Source organism: Prionailurus bengalensis, chromosome C2, assembly GCF_016509475.1.
Source record: "Prionailurus bengalensis isolate Pbe53 chromosome C2, Fcat_Pben_1.1_paternal_pri, whole genome shotgun sequence".
In the NCBI taxonomy this organism is placed as follows: domain Eukaryota; kingdom Metazoa; phylum Chordata; class Mammalia; order Carnivora; family Felidae; genus Prionailurus; species Prionailurus bengalensis.
In genome coordinates, this window is record NC_057350.1 from 67,533,174 (window position 1) to 67,549,887 (window position 16,714).

The 16,714-nt window shown below is 36.1% G+C and overlaps 1 protein-coding gene across 1 annotated transcript in view; it reads right to left on the reverse strand.

The window, feature by feature from the left end:
• POLQ (DNA polymerase theta) overlaps nt 1-16,714 on the reverse strand; it is a 123,587-nt gene that overhangs the window by 21,247 nt on the left and 85,626 nt on the right. Inside the window, exons 21-25 of the mRNA XM_043594280.1 lie at nt 13,588-13,725; nt 11,969-12,143; nt 9,197-9,323; nt 8,174-8,295; nt 2,585-2,769 (exon numbers count right to left, since the gene is read on the reverse strand). Of these exons, the coding sequence (XP_043450215.1) occupies nt 2,585-2,769; nt 8,174-8,295; nt 9,197-9,323; nt 11,969-12,143; nt 13,588-13,725 (747 nt within the window). The remainder of the gene's footprint in view (nt 1-2,584; nt 2,770-8,173; nt 8,296-9,196; nt 9,324-11,968; nt 12,144-13,587; nt 13,726-16,714) is intronic.

Consider the following 16,714-nt stretch of genomic DNA (forward strand, 5'->3'; position numbering starts at 1 on the left):
TTGTAACTTGATTTCTTCATCCATAAAATGAAGATAGTAATACCTGTATCATGAATTGTGAAGATTATGGAGTTATTATTTATAAGTGTTTAGGAAAATTCCTGATATAAAGCAAGCTCATATAAATGTCATTAAATATAATTTAGAAGATAACTAGCAAAAAATGATTATCAGAATTCCAAAATACTTTTAATGTGATAGGATGGCTAGAAGTTTTTGTTTTTTCCATTTTTTTAATGTTTATTTATTTTTGAGAGAAAGAGAGAGCAAGCAGGCAAGAGGCAGAGAGAGAGGGAGACACAGAATCCAAAGTGGGCTACAGGCTCTGAGCTATCAGCACAGAGCCCAATGCAGGGCTTGAACTCGTGAACCATGAGATCATGACCTGAGCCGAAGTCAGACGCTTAACTGACTGAGTCACCTAGGTGCCCTGTAATGTTTATTTATTTATTGAAAGAGAGAGAGAGAGAGACAGAGAACAGGGGAGGGGCAGAGAGAGAGGTAGAGCAAGAGAATCCCAAGCAGGCTTGCACTGTCAGTGCAGAGCCCTGATGCAGGGCTCAAACTCACGAACTATAAGATCATGACCTGAGCTGAAATCAAAGAGTTGGACACTTAACTGACTGAGTCACTCAGGCATCCCCCTATCTTTTTAAATACATTGAGAGAGGTTTTTTTTACCTTCTTTTTTCTTTCCCTTTTTGGTGTTTTTACATTTTATTTTATTGTGACTCCTACCTTTTTTTTTTTTTTTTAACTCAGAAAGTACACAGCACTTTCTGAGATCTCAGCCAGAGCCAAGGAGTTCAGTGCATGGTGACTTAGGAAGAAAAATTGACATAGCATAAACACCATTAAGTCTTGTAAGAACTTATTAAATAGAGGCAGATATCATCAGTGCATGAGTGTTTATATGGAGACAGAATGTCTAAGTTCTGGCATTCTGAACTTATCTTGGCTCCACCACTGACAGCTGTATGACTTTAAGTAAATTACTAACTTTTGGTGCCTTTGTTTACTCCTATATAAAATGGGAATAATAATAATACCTATTTTATGGGTTTATTATTAATATTAAATACTGGAACATTACCTATTTTACTTAGGGTTTGATTCTTGCTGAATGCAGAACCCCAGAAGAGATTCTTAAATAGAAAGGGCAAAGCTGGCTTTCTAAACAGTGGAAGAGGGGCACCTGGGTAGCTTAGTCAGTTAAGCATCCGACTTCAGCTCAGGTCATGATCTCACAGTTCGTGAATTTGAGCCCCGCATCAGCCTCTGTGCTGACAGCTCAGCCTGGAGCCTGCTTCAGATTCTGTGTCTCTCTCTCTCTCTGTCCCTCCCCTGCTTGCACTCTCTCTCTCTCAAAAACAAATAATAAACGTTAAAAAAAAATTTTTAAAGTGGAAGAAACAAGTGCTGGTGCTAAATAGGCAACGTTGAGAGGAAGTGTTTCATGCCTAATGAGTGAGTCAAGAATTATAGTTGCGAGTAACTAGAAGTATAAATGTAAAACTAACACATAGGATCTTAAAGGTGGGAGTAATGTTCGTTTGCCTCAGCCAGCAATCCTATTCTCTCAAAAATGGCATCAGATTTCCCACAGGCCATGAGGTAAAAAAAAAAAAAAAAAAGTATCAATGTTAATCCAGGCCAGGAACTAATATGGACCCACTTGAAAAGTCCAAGGGCAGTGTAAAGTTTCACATGTGGATTAGCTAACCAAAGGCCTCAAAAAGCTATCAGTTATTAATTATAATCTACAGCTCAGTCAATTTTTATTTTTCAGTAAACATTTAGAAATCACCTGTGAAAATAAAGATGAAAATATGAATGCTTACAGACTAGAAAGAAATTTTTAAAACACACACACAGGGACACCTAGGTGGTTCAGTTGGTTAAGCATCTCTTGATTTTGGCTCTAGTCATGATCCCAAAGTCGTGGGAGTGAGCCCACATCACGCTCTGGGCTAAGTGTGGAGTCTGCTTAAGCTTCTCTTTCTCAGGGGCACCTGGGTGGCTCACTTGGTTGAGCGTCTGACTTCGGCTCAGGTCGTGATCTTACAGTTCATGAGTTTGAGCCCCGCATCAGGCTCTGTGCTAACAGAGCCTGGAGCCTGCTTTGGATTCTGTGTCTCCCTCTCTCTCTGCCCCTCCTCTGCTCATGCTCTGTCTCTCTCTCTCTCTCTGCTCTCAAAAAGAAATAAACATTAAAAAAATAAAAGATTCTCTTTCTCTCCCTGCCCCTACCCTGCTCTCCCACTCACGATTCCTCTCTCTCTAAAAGAAACCCCCCCCAACACAAATATACATAAATAACAACTACCACCGCCACCACAATATCTACCACTAATGTAGATGGCTTTCCTCACACTAAGTTGCCTCAGACTAAATCTACCTGATTCTTTTTACTGACTCTATTGAGGAAAGTATAATGAATACCATGAGACAGGCTCAGGTGAATGTGATTTGAAAGATCCAAAGATGGAGAAATCATTCCTCCACTGCAAATGATCAAGGCAATTTTTAAATTTTTTTAATCATTAAAATTCCCATTTATGTTCAACATGCTCACTAAAATCACCTGCTTTGCTTGTTGCCTCAGATCATCCCCAACAGACTCTGGCTCAATCATCTTCCACTCAGCGGCAATACTCCTGAAAACATCAGTTCCAGTGTTTAACACTTGAATGAGACGCCGATCATGAGATAAATGAGCCAAGATCCTCAGTTCAAGTTGAGAGTAATCCGCAGCTAATATTAAGCCACCTGAAACAGAAATTATTTTAGAAAAGCTGGTACAAAGATAAATCCAGGTTTTATAGAATTGAACCGGAAGACAGAAATTTAGTTCTAACCTAGAACCATAAGATATGTGTCCAAAGGTTAAAATCTTGCTTTTAACATGATGCAATTCAGTTCTGTGACTTAGATCATAATTTTTCTGTTTGGCTTTCAAGTATATGTATTATGTGTAAAGCCACCCCTGACCTCTGCCACTTAACCACTATAGTAGTGCTTTCTTCAGTGTTTCCACAGCACCTGATACACAATCTAAAATGGTTCTTCCATGCCTCTCCCACGTAGCACAGAGCCATTAGAAATGGGATACTTATTTTTCCTTTTCATTCTCTAGAAAATCCTTTAAATGGTTGTTGAATGAATGAAAGAATGAATGAAGAAACTGATTTGTAATATGTGCACATTTTAAGTGGGCTGGAGAGAAACATTCAATGGAAACAATCCTCTATGACTTAGAGGATTCAGAAAGTTTACCTATGGAATAGAAATAACTGGATTAGACACACATGGCAAAAACAAAATTTAAAAAATAGTGGTAAAGTGGCACCTGGGTGGCTCAGTCAGTTAAGAGTCTGGCTTTGGCTCAGGTCATGATACCATGGTTCATGAGTTTGAGCCCCTCATCAGGTTTCAGATCTTCTGTCCCCTCTCTCTCTATCCCTGCCCTGCTTATGCTCTCTCTCTCAAAAATAAATAAACTTTTTTAAAAAATCATGGTAAAAAAAAGGAGGAAAAATATTTACAACTGATATCACAAAAGATTCATTGTCATATTATAAAAAAGACATGCTACAAATCAAGAACAAGACAAAATATAAACAAGCAGTTCACAGAAATAATCAAAAGAACCTTAAACATACTAAAGAATGCTTGTCTTCATTCACAATAAAAGAAATGCAATTTAAAACTATAGCAAGGAATAATTTTTCTCTACCTAAATTGCAAAAATCCAGAAGTTGGACAGTACGTTCTGTGGCAAGGCTAAGAAAGGAACACTCAGATATTGTTACTGGGAACTAAATGGTTATTCTCCCCCATTAGATTGCAATTCAACAATACCTACCAATTAAACAGATTTACTCTTTGATTCAGCAAACAAACCCACAGTTTTCTGCTACACAGATTACCTGCACAGAGATTAAACTGATTTATGTTCAAAATTATTTACTGATCATCACAATTCTTCAGTATAAAACATTAAGTGAAGAAAGGCATACAACAGTGTATATGGAATCCTTGTTTTTGTGTAAGAATAGGGGAAGGAATTATATATTCACATTTGCTTATATCTTCATAAAAATACAATGAGGACATGTAAGAAACATATATGAATGAGGTTATCTAGAAGAGCTGCAGACAATAGGACAACTAGGACAGGGAAGGAAATAAAACTTCTCAATATATTTTGATTTTATACATTTTTATTTCTGAACTATGGTAAATAAATAAACAATTCAAAAGTATATAAGTAATAATTTAAAACAAATGACCATAACTTTTATGGCCTTCCTGCCATAAATAAGATAAACTCACAAAATATATGAAATAAGTGTTTTCAGATGTTGGACATAGTACAGGACTACAATCCTTAAGAAGTAGGGAGGAGGGAAAAGATGAGGTGAGTCATGCAAGTGTCTTAGGGTTCTGAAAAGAGGAACTTACCAGAATGCATTGCAGGGAAAGAAAGATGAAACGAAGCACTATGATCTCTCTGAGATGAGGAAGCAGAGACTAGAGTTTGTGCCTACTGAGGGAGCTAGAATTTGTGGAAATTTGGAGAAAGGAGTTGTACATAAGAGGAGCACCACAAATATGCACAGTAATCCCTTGGGACTTTTAACCAACTACTAAAGAAGGGAGATAGTTCAGGAAACCAGGCAAAGAACCAATACTAAAGGAATAACTATTACTGAAGAAACAACCACCATCACATAGCTGTCAGCTGAACAACTACTTGAACAACATCCTCTTGAATGTTGAGAGATGTTCAAGCTGTGACCAGACTGAGTGGACAGACCTTGTTAACCCCTTGAGCACCAAGTACAGACCCTAGCAAGGCAGCACCTTACAATCAGGACTAATCTAGCCCTGGGGTAAAGGCCACTCTAAACATTTGCTAACAAAGCTTAAAAAAAATCTCAAAATGATCAAGCTGACTGTGAAAGTAAATTAAGTGTCTGCCAGAGAAAATTTTATTAATGAAGACCACAAAATCCCAAGAGTCAATAATGTAGCAACCGTAATGTCCAATATATAATAATAAAAAAAAAATACCAGACATATGAAGATCCAGGAAAATGTAACTGACCAGGAGAGTCTTTAATCAATAGCAAAATGATCCAGAAATTACAGAGATGATGGAATTTTAAATAGCTACCATAGATAATGTTCAGGAATTTAAAGAAACATGAACATAATGATGTAACAAATAATGAAATGCAATAAGGTAATAAAAACTAGACAAAGAAATCAAATAAAAATTCCAAAGCTAAAAATATCTGAAATGTAAAATCCACCAGAAGGATGTGACAGCAATTAGACACTGTAGAAGAGATGATCCATGAACATTAAAACAGTCAATAGAAAATATGCATTGTAGCACAGGATTGGGAGGAAAAAAAAAAGGAAAGGGAAATAAAAAAGAAGAAAGCTTCAGGGAATTGTGGGGCAATACCAAGTGGTATTACATATGTATATTTGTGTAATAGAAAGGAAGGAGAGAGAGATATGAACAAAAAATATTACAAGAAATAATGGTTGAAAATGTTCCAAATTTACTGAAAAATATAAGCACATAGATTAAAAAAAAGCAAAATGATGCCAACTGAGGAAATTCAGCAAATTCAAAAGTCTTACAAGCAAAGCATGAAAAACTACCCAGAGACTTGCGCCCAAATCAAATTGCTAAAATTGAATAACAAAATTGAAAAAGCATCCAAGGAAAAGTTATATTATGCTTAGAAAAAGAGCAAGAAAAATGGTGGAGTACTTCTCATCAGAAATAATGCAACCAGAAGCTAGTGGAAATATATAAAGTGATGAAAGAGAAGGACTGTAAACCAATAAATCTATGTTGAAAAAAATTATCATTCGGGCGCCTGGGTGGCTCAGTTGGCTGAGCATTGGACTCTTGATTTTGGTTCAGGTCATGTTCCCAGAGTCGTGGGATTGAACCCTGCATCAGGCTCTGTGATGAGTGTGGAGTCTGCTTAAGATTATCTCTCTCTCTTCCTCTGCCCCTATCCCTGACTCACTTTCTCTCTCTCTCTCTCTCAAATAAAATTAAAAAAATAAATAAAATAAATTATCTTTCAAAAGTGAGGATAAAATAAAGACACCTAGAGACATGGGAATGCTGAGATAAGTCGTTGTCAGTAGATCTGCACTACAAGAAACCTTAAAGGAAGTATTCTGGAGGAAGTACTTTAAGATTCCTTGAATTACTCCAAGAAATGAAAAGTGCAAGAAATGGTAAAAATGGACAGATAGGAGAGATGCTTTTTTATTTGATTTCTTTGAAAGATTATAGACTGTTTCAAGCAAGAATAACAGCTAGATAGTAGAATTTATATGTCATAGAAATAAAACCTATTATAAAAGAGGGGAAATGGAAAAATTCCTTATATTACAGATGAAGTAGTATAAGGTTATTTGAAGATAGTTTGTGATGGGATGCATATTGTAAACTCTAGAATATATAGGATAGTTAATAAGACAGTAGAGAAAATAAAAAGAATAAAAAGTAGTCACTTAAATCTTTAAAAAATAAAAAACAGATAAATGAAACACAAATAACAAGAGAGTAGACTTAAACCAACCATATGCCAATTTTTTTTTTTTTTTTGAGAGTTAGAGTGAGTGAGCACAAGCAGGGAAGGGGAAGAGGGAGTAGGAATGAGAGAAGCTTACACCAGCTCAATGCTTAGCTTAGATATAGGGCTCGATCTCATGTCCCTGAGATCATGACCTGGGCCCAAATCAAGACAGACGCTCAACTGACTGAGCCACTCAGGTGCCACACCAATAATTACTTTAGATGTAAATGGACTAAACACTAAATATATGTGACAGAAATTTTCAGATTTAATCGACATATCTTTAATTTCAATAAACTTAAAAAATGTAAACAAAAGCAGTATAAAATAAGGTCATGTTAACATAATTTTATTGTTTAGCTAAGAATAAATTGATGAACAAATAAACAAAATGAAGTATATACATACAATCAAATATTATTCAGCCTTAAAAAGAAAGGAAATTCTGACATATACTACAACATGGATGAATCTTAAAGACATTATGCTAAGTGAAATAACCAGACACCAAAAGACTAATACTGTATAATTTCACATAGATGAGATAGCTAGAGTAGTCACATTCACAGAGACAGAAAGTAGAATGGTGGCTGCCAGGGGCTGGGGAGTGGGTGGGAAGAGTTATTTTTTAATAGATGTAGAGTTTCAGTTGTGGAAGATGAAAAAGTTCTGGAGATGGATGGTGGTAATGGCTATACAACAAGGCAAATGTACTTAATGTCACACAGCTAAATACTTAAAAATGGTTACAATGATATAATGCTGATAGTTCATACTTAAAGCAAAACTAAAATTACCAAGCAGGTTGTTATCATAGACCTGAATTCACCATTAGAACATTAAGTTTCTGGCAGAATTAAAATAAATTCAGAATGCACTCACTCAGACCTAACAGCTGGCAAAAGATAAAAGAGCAAATATGTATACAAATAGTAGGGATGTTTAGGAGTTAGATCGTGACTTTCAAATGTTTTATGACTAGAGTTTATAGCCAGAGTTAAACCTTTTATGAAAAGTATATGACTAGAGTACTGAGGAGAAGTCAGGCACTGGGAGGACAGCCTTGGGGACTAGCCCCTGCACTAGAAAGCAGTGGTGTGGAGAAGAGGAGGAGAAACAGAATAGCAAAGCAAGTCAGAAAGACAAAAAAAAAAAAAAAAAAAAAAAATGTGCCCTTCGAGATCAAGGGAGGACAGAAATTGAGGAAAGTAAGGGTTAATGAACAGTACAAAAGCTGTACAGAAGTCAAAGAGGACAAGGACTAATGGTATCTGCTGGACTTTGCCAAAAGGTCTACAATGACCTTGGAAAACATGGTTTCAGCAGACTGCTGCCGATAAGCTTACACCACAGAAGTTTCCCACAGAGCAGATCATGAAGACAATGATGACTGACAACCTTGCAACACAAAGGGGAAAAACAGGCTACATTGAAGAGAGGAAAAGGGGAGCGACCAATGAATCCTTCTGAGTCTTATTCATAATCCAGGCTTTATCAGTGCTTTGAAAACCATTCCCACAGCAATAAGAAGTTCAGAAAACCATCAGCCACCTTACCTGGGAAAGGTACAAAGGCATGTCGCATGCTGACTGAAAAGGGCATTCCTCTGTCTGAGGCTCTCTCCTCCATCTGTGCCTGGTGTCCAGAGTTCAGGCTGCAACTTGTCTTCTTTTTTCCTCTGTCATGAAAACAACATCAGCAGCTGGACATGAAGCAGTCTCAAATATATGAAAAAGGTCTCATTTTTCAGTAAAGTCAATAGTTCTATCTAAGAAACTTAAAAATCTTATCATTTGAAACTCACTTTAAAGCTTAACAAAGCTACTAGATTTTCTTTTTTAGCAAATATTCAATTAAACAGGAAGTAAGACATTTCTGTAACTGCTTCTGCCACAAACTGCTTCTGAAACAATTACTGATATTTAGCTCAAATCAACAAATCCTTTTGACCATATGTAATTATCTATGCTGTTTCTTTCCATCAGGTGTATATGGCGAGGGCAGGAGGGGATGTTCCTGACACAATTAAAAAACTCTTCCCTTTAGCGACTGAGTTAATAAAGCACATCATGCCAATTGATTTAATTAGTGGCCTAGGTTTTCAGCCTTTCACCATCAACTAGCATCTTTATAGACAGACTCAGGATGTTAAACGGATAGCACCTAGAATAGAAATATATATGCCCAAGGGTGCCTGGGTGGCTTAGTCAATTAAGCCACCAACTCTTGATTTCAGCTTAAGTCATAATTTCAGGGGTTGTGAGTTTGAGCCCCCACTAAGGGCTCTGTCTCTGGCTCCTCAACGGACTTGGGGCTCCACACAACATGGAGCCTGCTTGGGATTCTCTCTCTTCCTCTTTCTCTGTCCCTCCCTGTGCACAAGCACACTCTCTCTCCCTCAAAATAAATAAACTTAAAAAAAAAAAAAAAGAAATATGTATGCCCAGAACAAAAAATTCATCATTTCATTATTTTGTCCAATAAAATAACTAATTTCATTATTTTGTCCAAACGGCTGTTTTTGAACCATTCATACTCACAAAAGTATATTAACACAAATACAGAGAAATAACGTCTACCTGTATGTGGGAAGTAGGCCTTTGCCTAGGGCTTGAGAAGGTGGGCTTTCCCCTACTAGTGTTGGCATTTCGATCTCAAAATCTCTTGGCACATTCTGAATATTTGGTTCTGTAAAGGTTATTCGTCCTAAAATCAAGCAGAATGAAGACATAAAATTGAGAGGAGTGGGAGGGATCTGACATTTATTTCACAGTAATGGCATTTCTGAATTATCTTTAAAATGCATGTTCTATTATTGCTACGCTAAAATAAATTTGTATTTAAATATTTTTCATTATGTTCATGTGTCTGACAATGATAAAATAAGTACAAGACCAATCCCAATGTAAGTGAATATATGAGTCAATAATAGAATATGTTACATTAACCTAGCTCTCTAGAAAACAATCCTATGATAAGCCATAATTTGAGTTGAACTATTCTTACGCTAAAGTGAATACCAGGTGTCAGCACTATACAATGTTAGCGGTGGTATTAATGAGTAATCAAATGGACTAATCAAATGGATCCTAGGAGAAATGACTGTCAAAGCCTTCAAAACCCAGGAATGCACAAAACAGAATCTGAAGCAGAAGAGCAACTGAATGCTGAAGAGGGACAACTGGGGCCCAAGGAGTTAGCTAATGTGGAAAATGCAGAAGTGAGAAGCGGTGGCTGGAAAATCACTTTCTAGACATCAGCTGGCTGCTTTTCTTCATCACCATCCTTAATCATTAAGAGAATCAACAGTAGCAGTGATAAGGTTGGAGACTAGAATCAGGTGGTTACTGAATTTTCTAAGAAAGAGAAAGCAATTTGTTTTACTGTTTATAGCCTTTATTTCCCCAAAAATATTTTACACTTGTTTACTTATTGATTGAATTTTTCTAAAACACATAAGCATAGTTCAAAAAAAGTCTGGGTAACTGATTGTGTTATTGTAGTTTTTATAACACATATATAGTGATACAAAATCTTCTGTTTTAAAATGTACTCTTCTTTGTAACTGCCTGTCTACTAGCTACTATATATAATTTCATCTTCTTTTGATGAGTAAGGCATTTTAAGTACCTCAGATATTCTTTTACTGAATAAATCCCTGATAAATGTCCTTGTTATTTACCTTTTAGCAAAAATTAGTGTTCAATTAATGGTAGATATTAATGTACTTATTATCATTAAATGGCCTGTTCAATGTTACAAAACCAGCCAAAACCAAAAGAAGGAATCTAAGTCTCTTGCTGCCTCAGCACACTGTCTTCTTTTCTATAATGGTACTTACTATTCAGGTCTATTATTTGAATTAATGAGGTTAACACTGGCAGACAAACAAGATGGCAAAAATAAATTACAAAACATGAATGTGGCTTCATGGAGATGAATTCTAATAATTAAATGGCTTTGCTATGCTTAGGTAAGCTTGTATTTCTAAAATAGTCTTTATTTATTTATTTATTTATTTATTTTTATTAATTAAATATAATTTATTGTCAAATTGGTTTCCATACAATACCCATACAAACCGACTGAAAAACAAAAGGAATTGATTACTTTCTGTTTATATGCAATGAATAAATGCAACACCTTTAAAACTCTACATTGATTTTGATATGTTGATATGTCTTAGCATATGTTTCAAAATGAAATTTAAATACCAATAGGGCAAGAAATGTCTAGGATGAAGGCAGATGTTAGCTAAATAGGGGAGAAGGGAAAAGAATTTATTTAGAACAGAGAATAAGCAAGCAAAGAGAAGAGCAGTTCTTCATGGTGCCTCCATCTGTAATAACAGCAACAACTGATAACTAGCCATGCACAAAGTGCCATGAACTAAACACTTTAAATGTATTAACCTACTTAATCCTCAGAATGACCTGGTGAAGTAGACTATTAACACTGTGTTTTACACATGAGGACACGTGGGCACCAAGCTACCTTGTCTAAAGATTCACAGCACCAGAATTCAAACCATGTAAAAATTAGATATTAAAGTCCAATTCTTTTTTTTTTTTTTAATTTTTTTTTTCAACGTTTATTTATTTTTGGGACAGAGAGAGACAGAGCATGAACGGGGGAGGGGCAGAGAGAGAGGGAGACACAGAATCAGAAACAGGCTCCAGGCTCCGAGCCATCCGCCCAGAGCCCGACGCGGGGCTCGAACTCACGGACCGCGAGATCGTGACCTGGCTGAAGTCGGACGCTTAACCGACTGCGCCACCCAGGCGCCCCTAAAGTCCAATTCTATACCACCAATCTAAACTATCTCCCCAATGAAAGAATTAATCCTGCCCTTTCTTCCAATGCACTTTGCATTTGGCAAATATTTAGTTTTGTACGGCTTAGCCTAAGAATGCTTTTTTCCTTACCTATCCCAAGAGTCATACAAGACACTCAAAGTACTCCACAGCTCTATTCTGATTCAGTAAAATAAGACACTCATTTATTATACAGATGTTCCACAGCACTATTTAGATTCAACTTGGAGAGAATCTTAAGAGGTTCAGGAGAGGGCTAGGACTGAAATTAGATAAGATCACTGGCTCAAATAAATATTAATCCAAAGCACAGTCTCAGACAGTACTTGAAAGTAGTAACTATATCTTACTAAATCTCATCTCTGTAGCTAGTATCCATCCATGCTTTGGTGTAGTATGTGTTTCATAAATGTTTATGAAACTTCACAGTATCTAATAATCAACACTTGAATTCCTTGGTCATCATAAGCAAATATTATATATGAAAAGTTTTTCTTTCAAAATTGGCTATTATCTACAATTAAGATTTCTCATTACCTGTAGCAGTGTGTGATTGTGATACAGGATAGATTCTTTCCATTCCAAGAAAAGGATTTAGACGCTTTTCCCGCTGCAGAGGAAAGACCACTTTGGTAATAGCATTAGTGATTCTTCTCCACTCTAATATCAAGCCTGGTAAAGGATGCAATGCCTTTAATTTATTTAAAACATCCTGCCAAAGAAATATAAAAAGGTAAGATCAGATTCTTGTCCAAATTCCATAGCAAACTAGACTTTCTTAAATCTCAAAATTAATTTTGTTAACTCCTGTATCTACAACTCAAAATTAACTGTTTGGGTTTTTTTGACAATCACTGTGATAAAACTATAACAACTATAGATTATAAAATGCAAATATGTCAATGCTGAGTAATATCAATTTAGATCTACCTTAAAAATAAAATCAATGAGATGTCAACTTAGCAAAGTACTAGAGCTGCCTTCCCTCGCCCCACCCCAAGAATCCTTTCTCTGTATTTTCCTTCTCTATTCTTCATGTGATTGGAAGTTTCTTATGTTTTGTTTTATTTTGTTTTCCTTTTGCCCTAATAGTTTCATGGTTTCCATGTCAAGAAAGTTAGAAGACATTTATCTTCAAAACTGTGAATTTTCCATGCTACAGAATTTTGGTAAACTGCTAAGAAATAGGAACTTGGAAGGTTAGAGGGCCAGTGAGATAAAACAAAAAGTTTTGTTACAGAATGAAACAGTGGAAACTTCCCTAGGGCAGGTTAGTCATAGTTAATGATATTAGGGTCAAAATTCTACAGAATGGCAACTGGGGACTTCTTTCTCCTTGGCTGTTGTGGCTGTATTTCCTACCCCTTATTATTCCATTGAAAATTTGTTCAGCAAAACTGTAAAATTAAGCCTTTTCTCTTCTCTCTTAAACATAAAGTTTCCATGGATTGTGATTTGTACTTTTACTTTGAAATTAGTAGAGTAGAGGGGTCTCTGGGTGGCTCAGTTGGTTATCCAACTCTTGGTTTTGGCTCATGTCATGATCTCACGGTTCATGAGTTCCAGCCCTGCAGTGGGTTCTGCGCTGACAGCGTGGAGACTGCTTTGGATCAATTCTCTTTCCCCCTCTCTCTGCCCCTCTCACATTCACTCTCTCTCAAAATAAATAAGTAAACTTAAAAAAAAAAAGAAAAGAACTTAGTAGATTAGATTCTTAAAAGAAGTTCATGGAAAACTTACTATTTTGCCCTAAAATTGCCCCTAAACTGTTTTATTTGTAATGGCTGGACTTTTTTCTTTTTTAATTCTTCCACACCTTTGTTCATATACCTATAACTATATAAATTATGTTACACTAGAAGTCCAAGAGTAGTGGATGTCAATGACTAAATAATGTCTACAGATCTAAGTTTATAAACCATTATACTGTTTGAATGATAGGAAGGACACAACTGCTAAATCAGATTATGGTCCAGATTTTCCATGATGGAATGTCTCCAGTTTTTGCAGGCAGTTGAACCACAAACCAATTTGTTTTTATCTGGATAAGTTCAAATATTGGGCTATGCTGGATCTTGCTTTCGTCAGCATTCTTTCAAGACACTAAAGTGCTAAAAGTAATTCAATTTCTGCCCTGTGACTGCCCCATAGAGCACCTTACTGGTGCTGAGCTGTTTTCCCAGCCTTAGCTTGCATCCATTGTCATTCATTCTTCTAGTAGAACCCAAAGTCTTCTTGCTGCCTTGATTTTTTCTCTCTCCATTTGGTGGCAATTTTAATTCCAAAAATAAAACCTGCAAGAAATTAATGCTTCTTTAGTCAAGAATTAAATCACAAGCATTGACATTCACAAACATTTTTTAAAGTTATTTAAGAAAATCTATATAATTCAGTATGGCTTCGGAGATTTTCTTATAACATCTTAAATTATCACATTTAATAAATAATGGCAATAAAAATCTGTACGTCAAGTATGTCTATGCCCTAATTTAGGCACTATCAGATTAATACCAATGCCAGGCTTTTAAAGTCAAGAACACGGGAATGTATACTCTGTGCTGAACAAGTGATAAATAAGCTATTGACATTGAGACTAGCAATTGCTCTGACAACTGTGAACTCTCCTAAATACCCCTTGATGTGGTAACCAACGTGGCTACTCAACCATTTAGGCCTCATAGAGGGTCAATATGGGAGGCTCTGTGACTATTATATGATCACAAAAATCAGAGAACACTAAGGTAGAAAGGGATCCAAAAAGTCATCTACTTCCACCACCATAAGGCTAGACTCAGAATCCTTGGGCACAAAAGTCAGGAGAAGGTGGCTAACCCAACGTAGCAATAATGATAGCTAGAGTGGCTCATAAGCACCCACTGAAGAAACTAGGCCTATACAGGGCAGGGATTTTTTTTTTTTTTAATTTAAAGTGGCAATAAATCAACAATTCCAGGAGGAAAGACCTACCATAATTAAAACAATTCAAAGATCTCAAGTTACGTTTTTAAAGGTTCTTTATCTTGCATTTCTGTTTTTGGTGAAACCCTCAGAATTGAGTGCGGAAACTTCATAAATTACCTCTCCACGTCTCAATGAATAGATCTGTGAAATGAGGTAGTTGAACTAGATGAGAGCAAGAGGCACTAATATTTATTGAGGACTTACTTTGTGTCGGCCATTATGCTAGATGCTTTAACACGTGTCATCACATGTAATATATGTAACAATTCTGTGACACATTTGAAAAGTTTACAGTTGGAGAAACTTACTTAACATTACATGGCCAAAAAGCAGAAAAATTAAGAATTAGAACCCATAGTCCTCTGACTCCAAAGTCCTTTTTCTTTCCTCTAACCCATGCTTCCCTCTAGACTAGGAATCAACAACCATTTCCAAAAATGGGCCAGATAACAGATATTTTCAGCTTTGCAGTTTTTACTGTCTGTCACAACTTTTCAATTGTGCCATTATAGACCAAAAGCAGCCAAAGACAATAAGTAAATGAACAACAGGTGTGTCTGTGCTCCAATAAAATTTTATTTACAAAAGCAGGTGGCAGACCAGATCTAGCCCACAAGATGTAGTTTGCTGATCCCCACTCTACACCAGTGCCATCCAAAAGAACTTTTTTGCAATAATGAAAATGTTCTATATTTGCATTCCCCATTATGGTAGTCACTTGCCACATGTGGCTATAGAACATTTGAAACATGTCTAGCACAAGTAAGGAACTGAATTAATATATTTTATTTAATTTTAATTAAATTAAATATAAATAGCCACAAGTGGCTAGTGGCTCCTGTTTGGACAGTGCAGCTCTAGATGATTAGTAATATCCTTCCCAGGTCAAAGATTCAACTTCAGATCACTAAGGATTAAACAGTCAATGTGTGAAACTGTCAGATTACCTTAAATATAATTTCCATTTTAACATGAAGACCTAAGAACAAGCCATTAACATCAAAGGTCTTTTATTCTGGCCTAGAGTTTAGTCTAGGCCTATGGCCTTAGTACCCATCTGAATCACAAGGCACAGATTCCTGTCTTTGCCCCAAGCCTACTTATGCTGAAATCCAGAGATCCTATGTTTTTGATAAGTCTTCTATGTAATTTTATGTGCAGTCAGTTTGGGAGTTGTAAGCTAAAGAACTCAAAAGAGGGGTGCCTGGGTGGCTCAGTCCATTGGGCAGCCAACTTTGGCTCATGTCATGATCTCATAGCTCATGAGTTTGAGCCCTGTGTCAGGCTCTGTGCTGACAGCTCAGATTCTGTGTCTCCCTCTCTCTGCCCTTCCCCTGCTCACGCTTTGTCTCTGTCTCTCTCTCTCAAAAATAAATAAACATTAAAAAAAAAACTCAAAAGAAAAAAATTTAAAAAATAAACAAAAAAGGCACCACTAATTCAATACAAATGTACCCTGTGGTTAGGAGAAACAAAATTCCTCTTATTTTAAAAACATAACCCTGTGGCTTAAAAGGGGGGCATTTATATGAGTATATATAACATTTATTGAATGTTTACTATGAGATGAGCACTATTCTAAGTGTTTTACATTCATCATTTACTCCTCACAACAACTCTGTGAGGTATTTCTATCATAACCCATTTTACCAATGTAGAAATTGAGATATAAAGAGTTAATGTATTGGCCCAAGGTTCATAGTTAATTACTAAGTGGAGGAGACAGGATTCAAATTCAAGAAGACTGGCTTGAAAGCCTGTGATCTTTACAATATGCTGTATTACTGAAATGCATCTGTAAGACACCTGAACCTCAATGCTGTCGAGTATAAGCACCCACCCTGTACTTGTAACCCCTCTACAACAACCCAACCACCCTTTGCAGAGTGTGGGGAGACAAAAGAATAGAATGTCAAACTTTGAAAATAAAAAAAAAGGATAAACTGTGTCAAAACGTATGCAAGTTTATAAAAATCTTATGTAGGTTTAAAAAAAGCAAATAGTCACAAAATACCCTTTTTCGTTAACAACTGAGAAAAATATCTAATTTTGTTCTCCAAAAAAAAAATGGGGGGAAGGAAGGAGTGAGACTTCATGAAATGTCTAACTTCATGGAGAAACAACTACACTGTTATGTAACATCACTATAGATCTTTTGTTCAATAAATATTTACCGAGTACCTCCTCTGTTCTAGGTAAATCTCATGGAGCATACATTCTAGGTTTCTTTACTACCTTCCAAACTCATAAATACAGATATAATTTATAAATTAGACACTAGAATACTCTATTTCCAAAGTTCTCTAATAACTAAAATTTTTA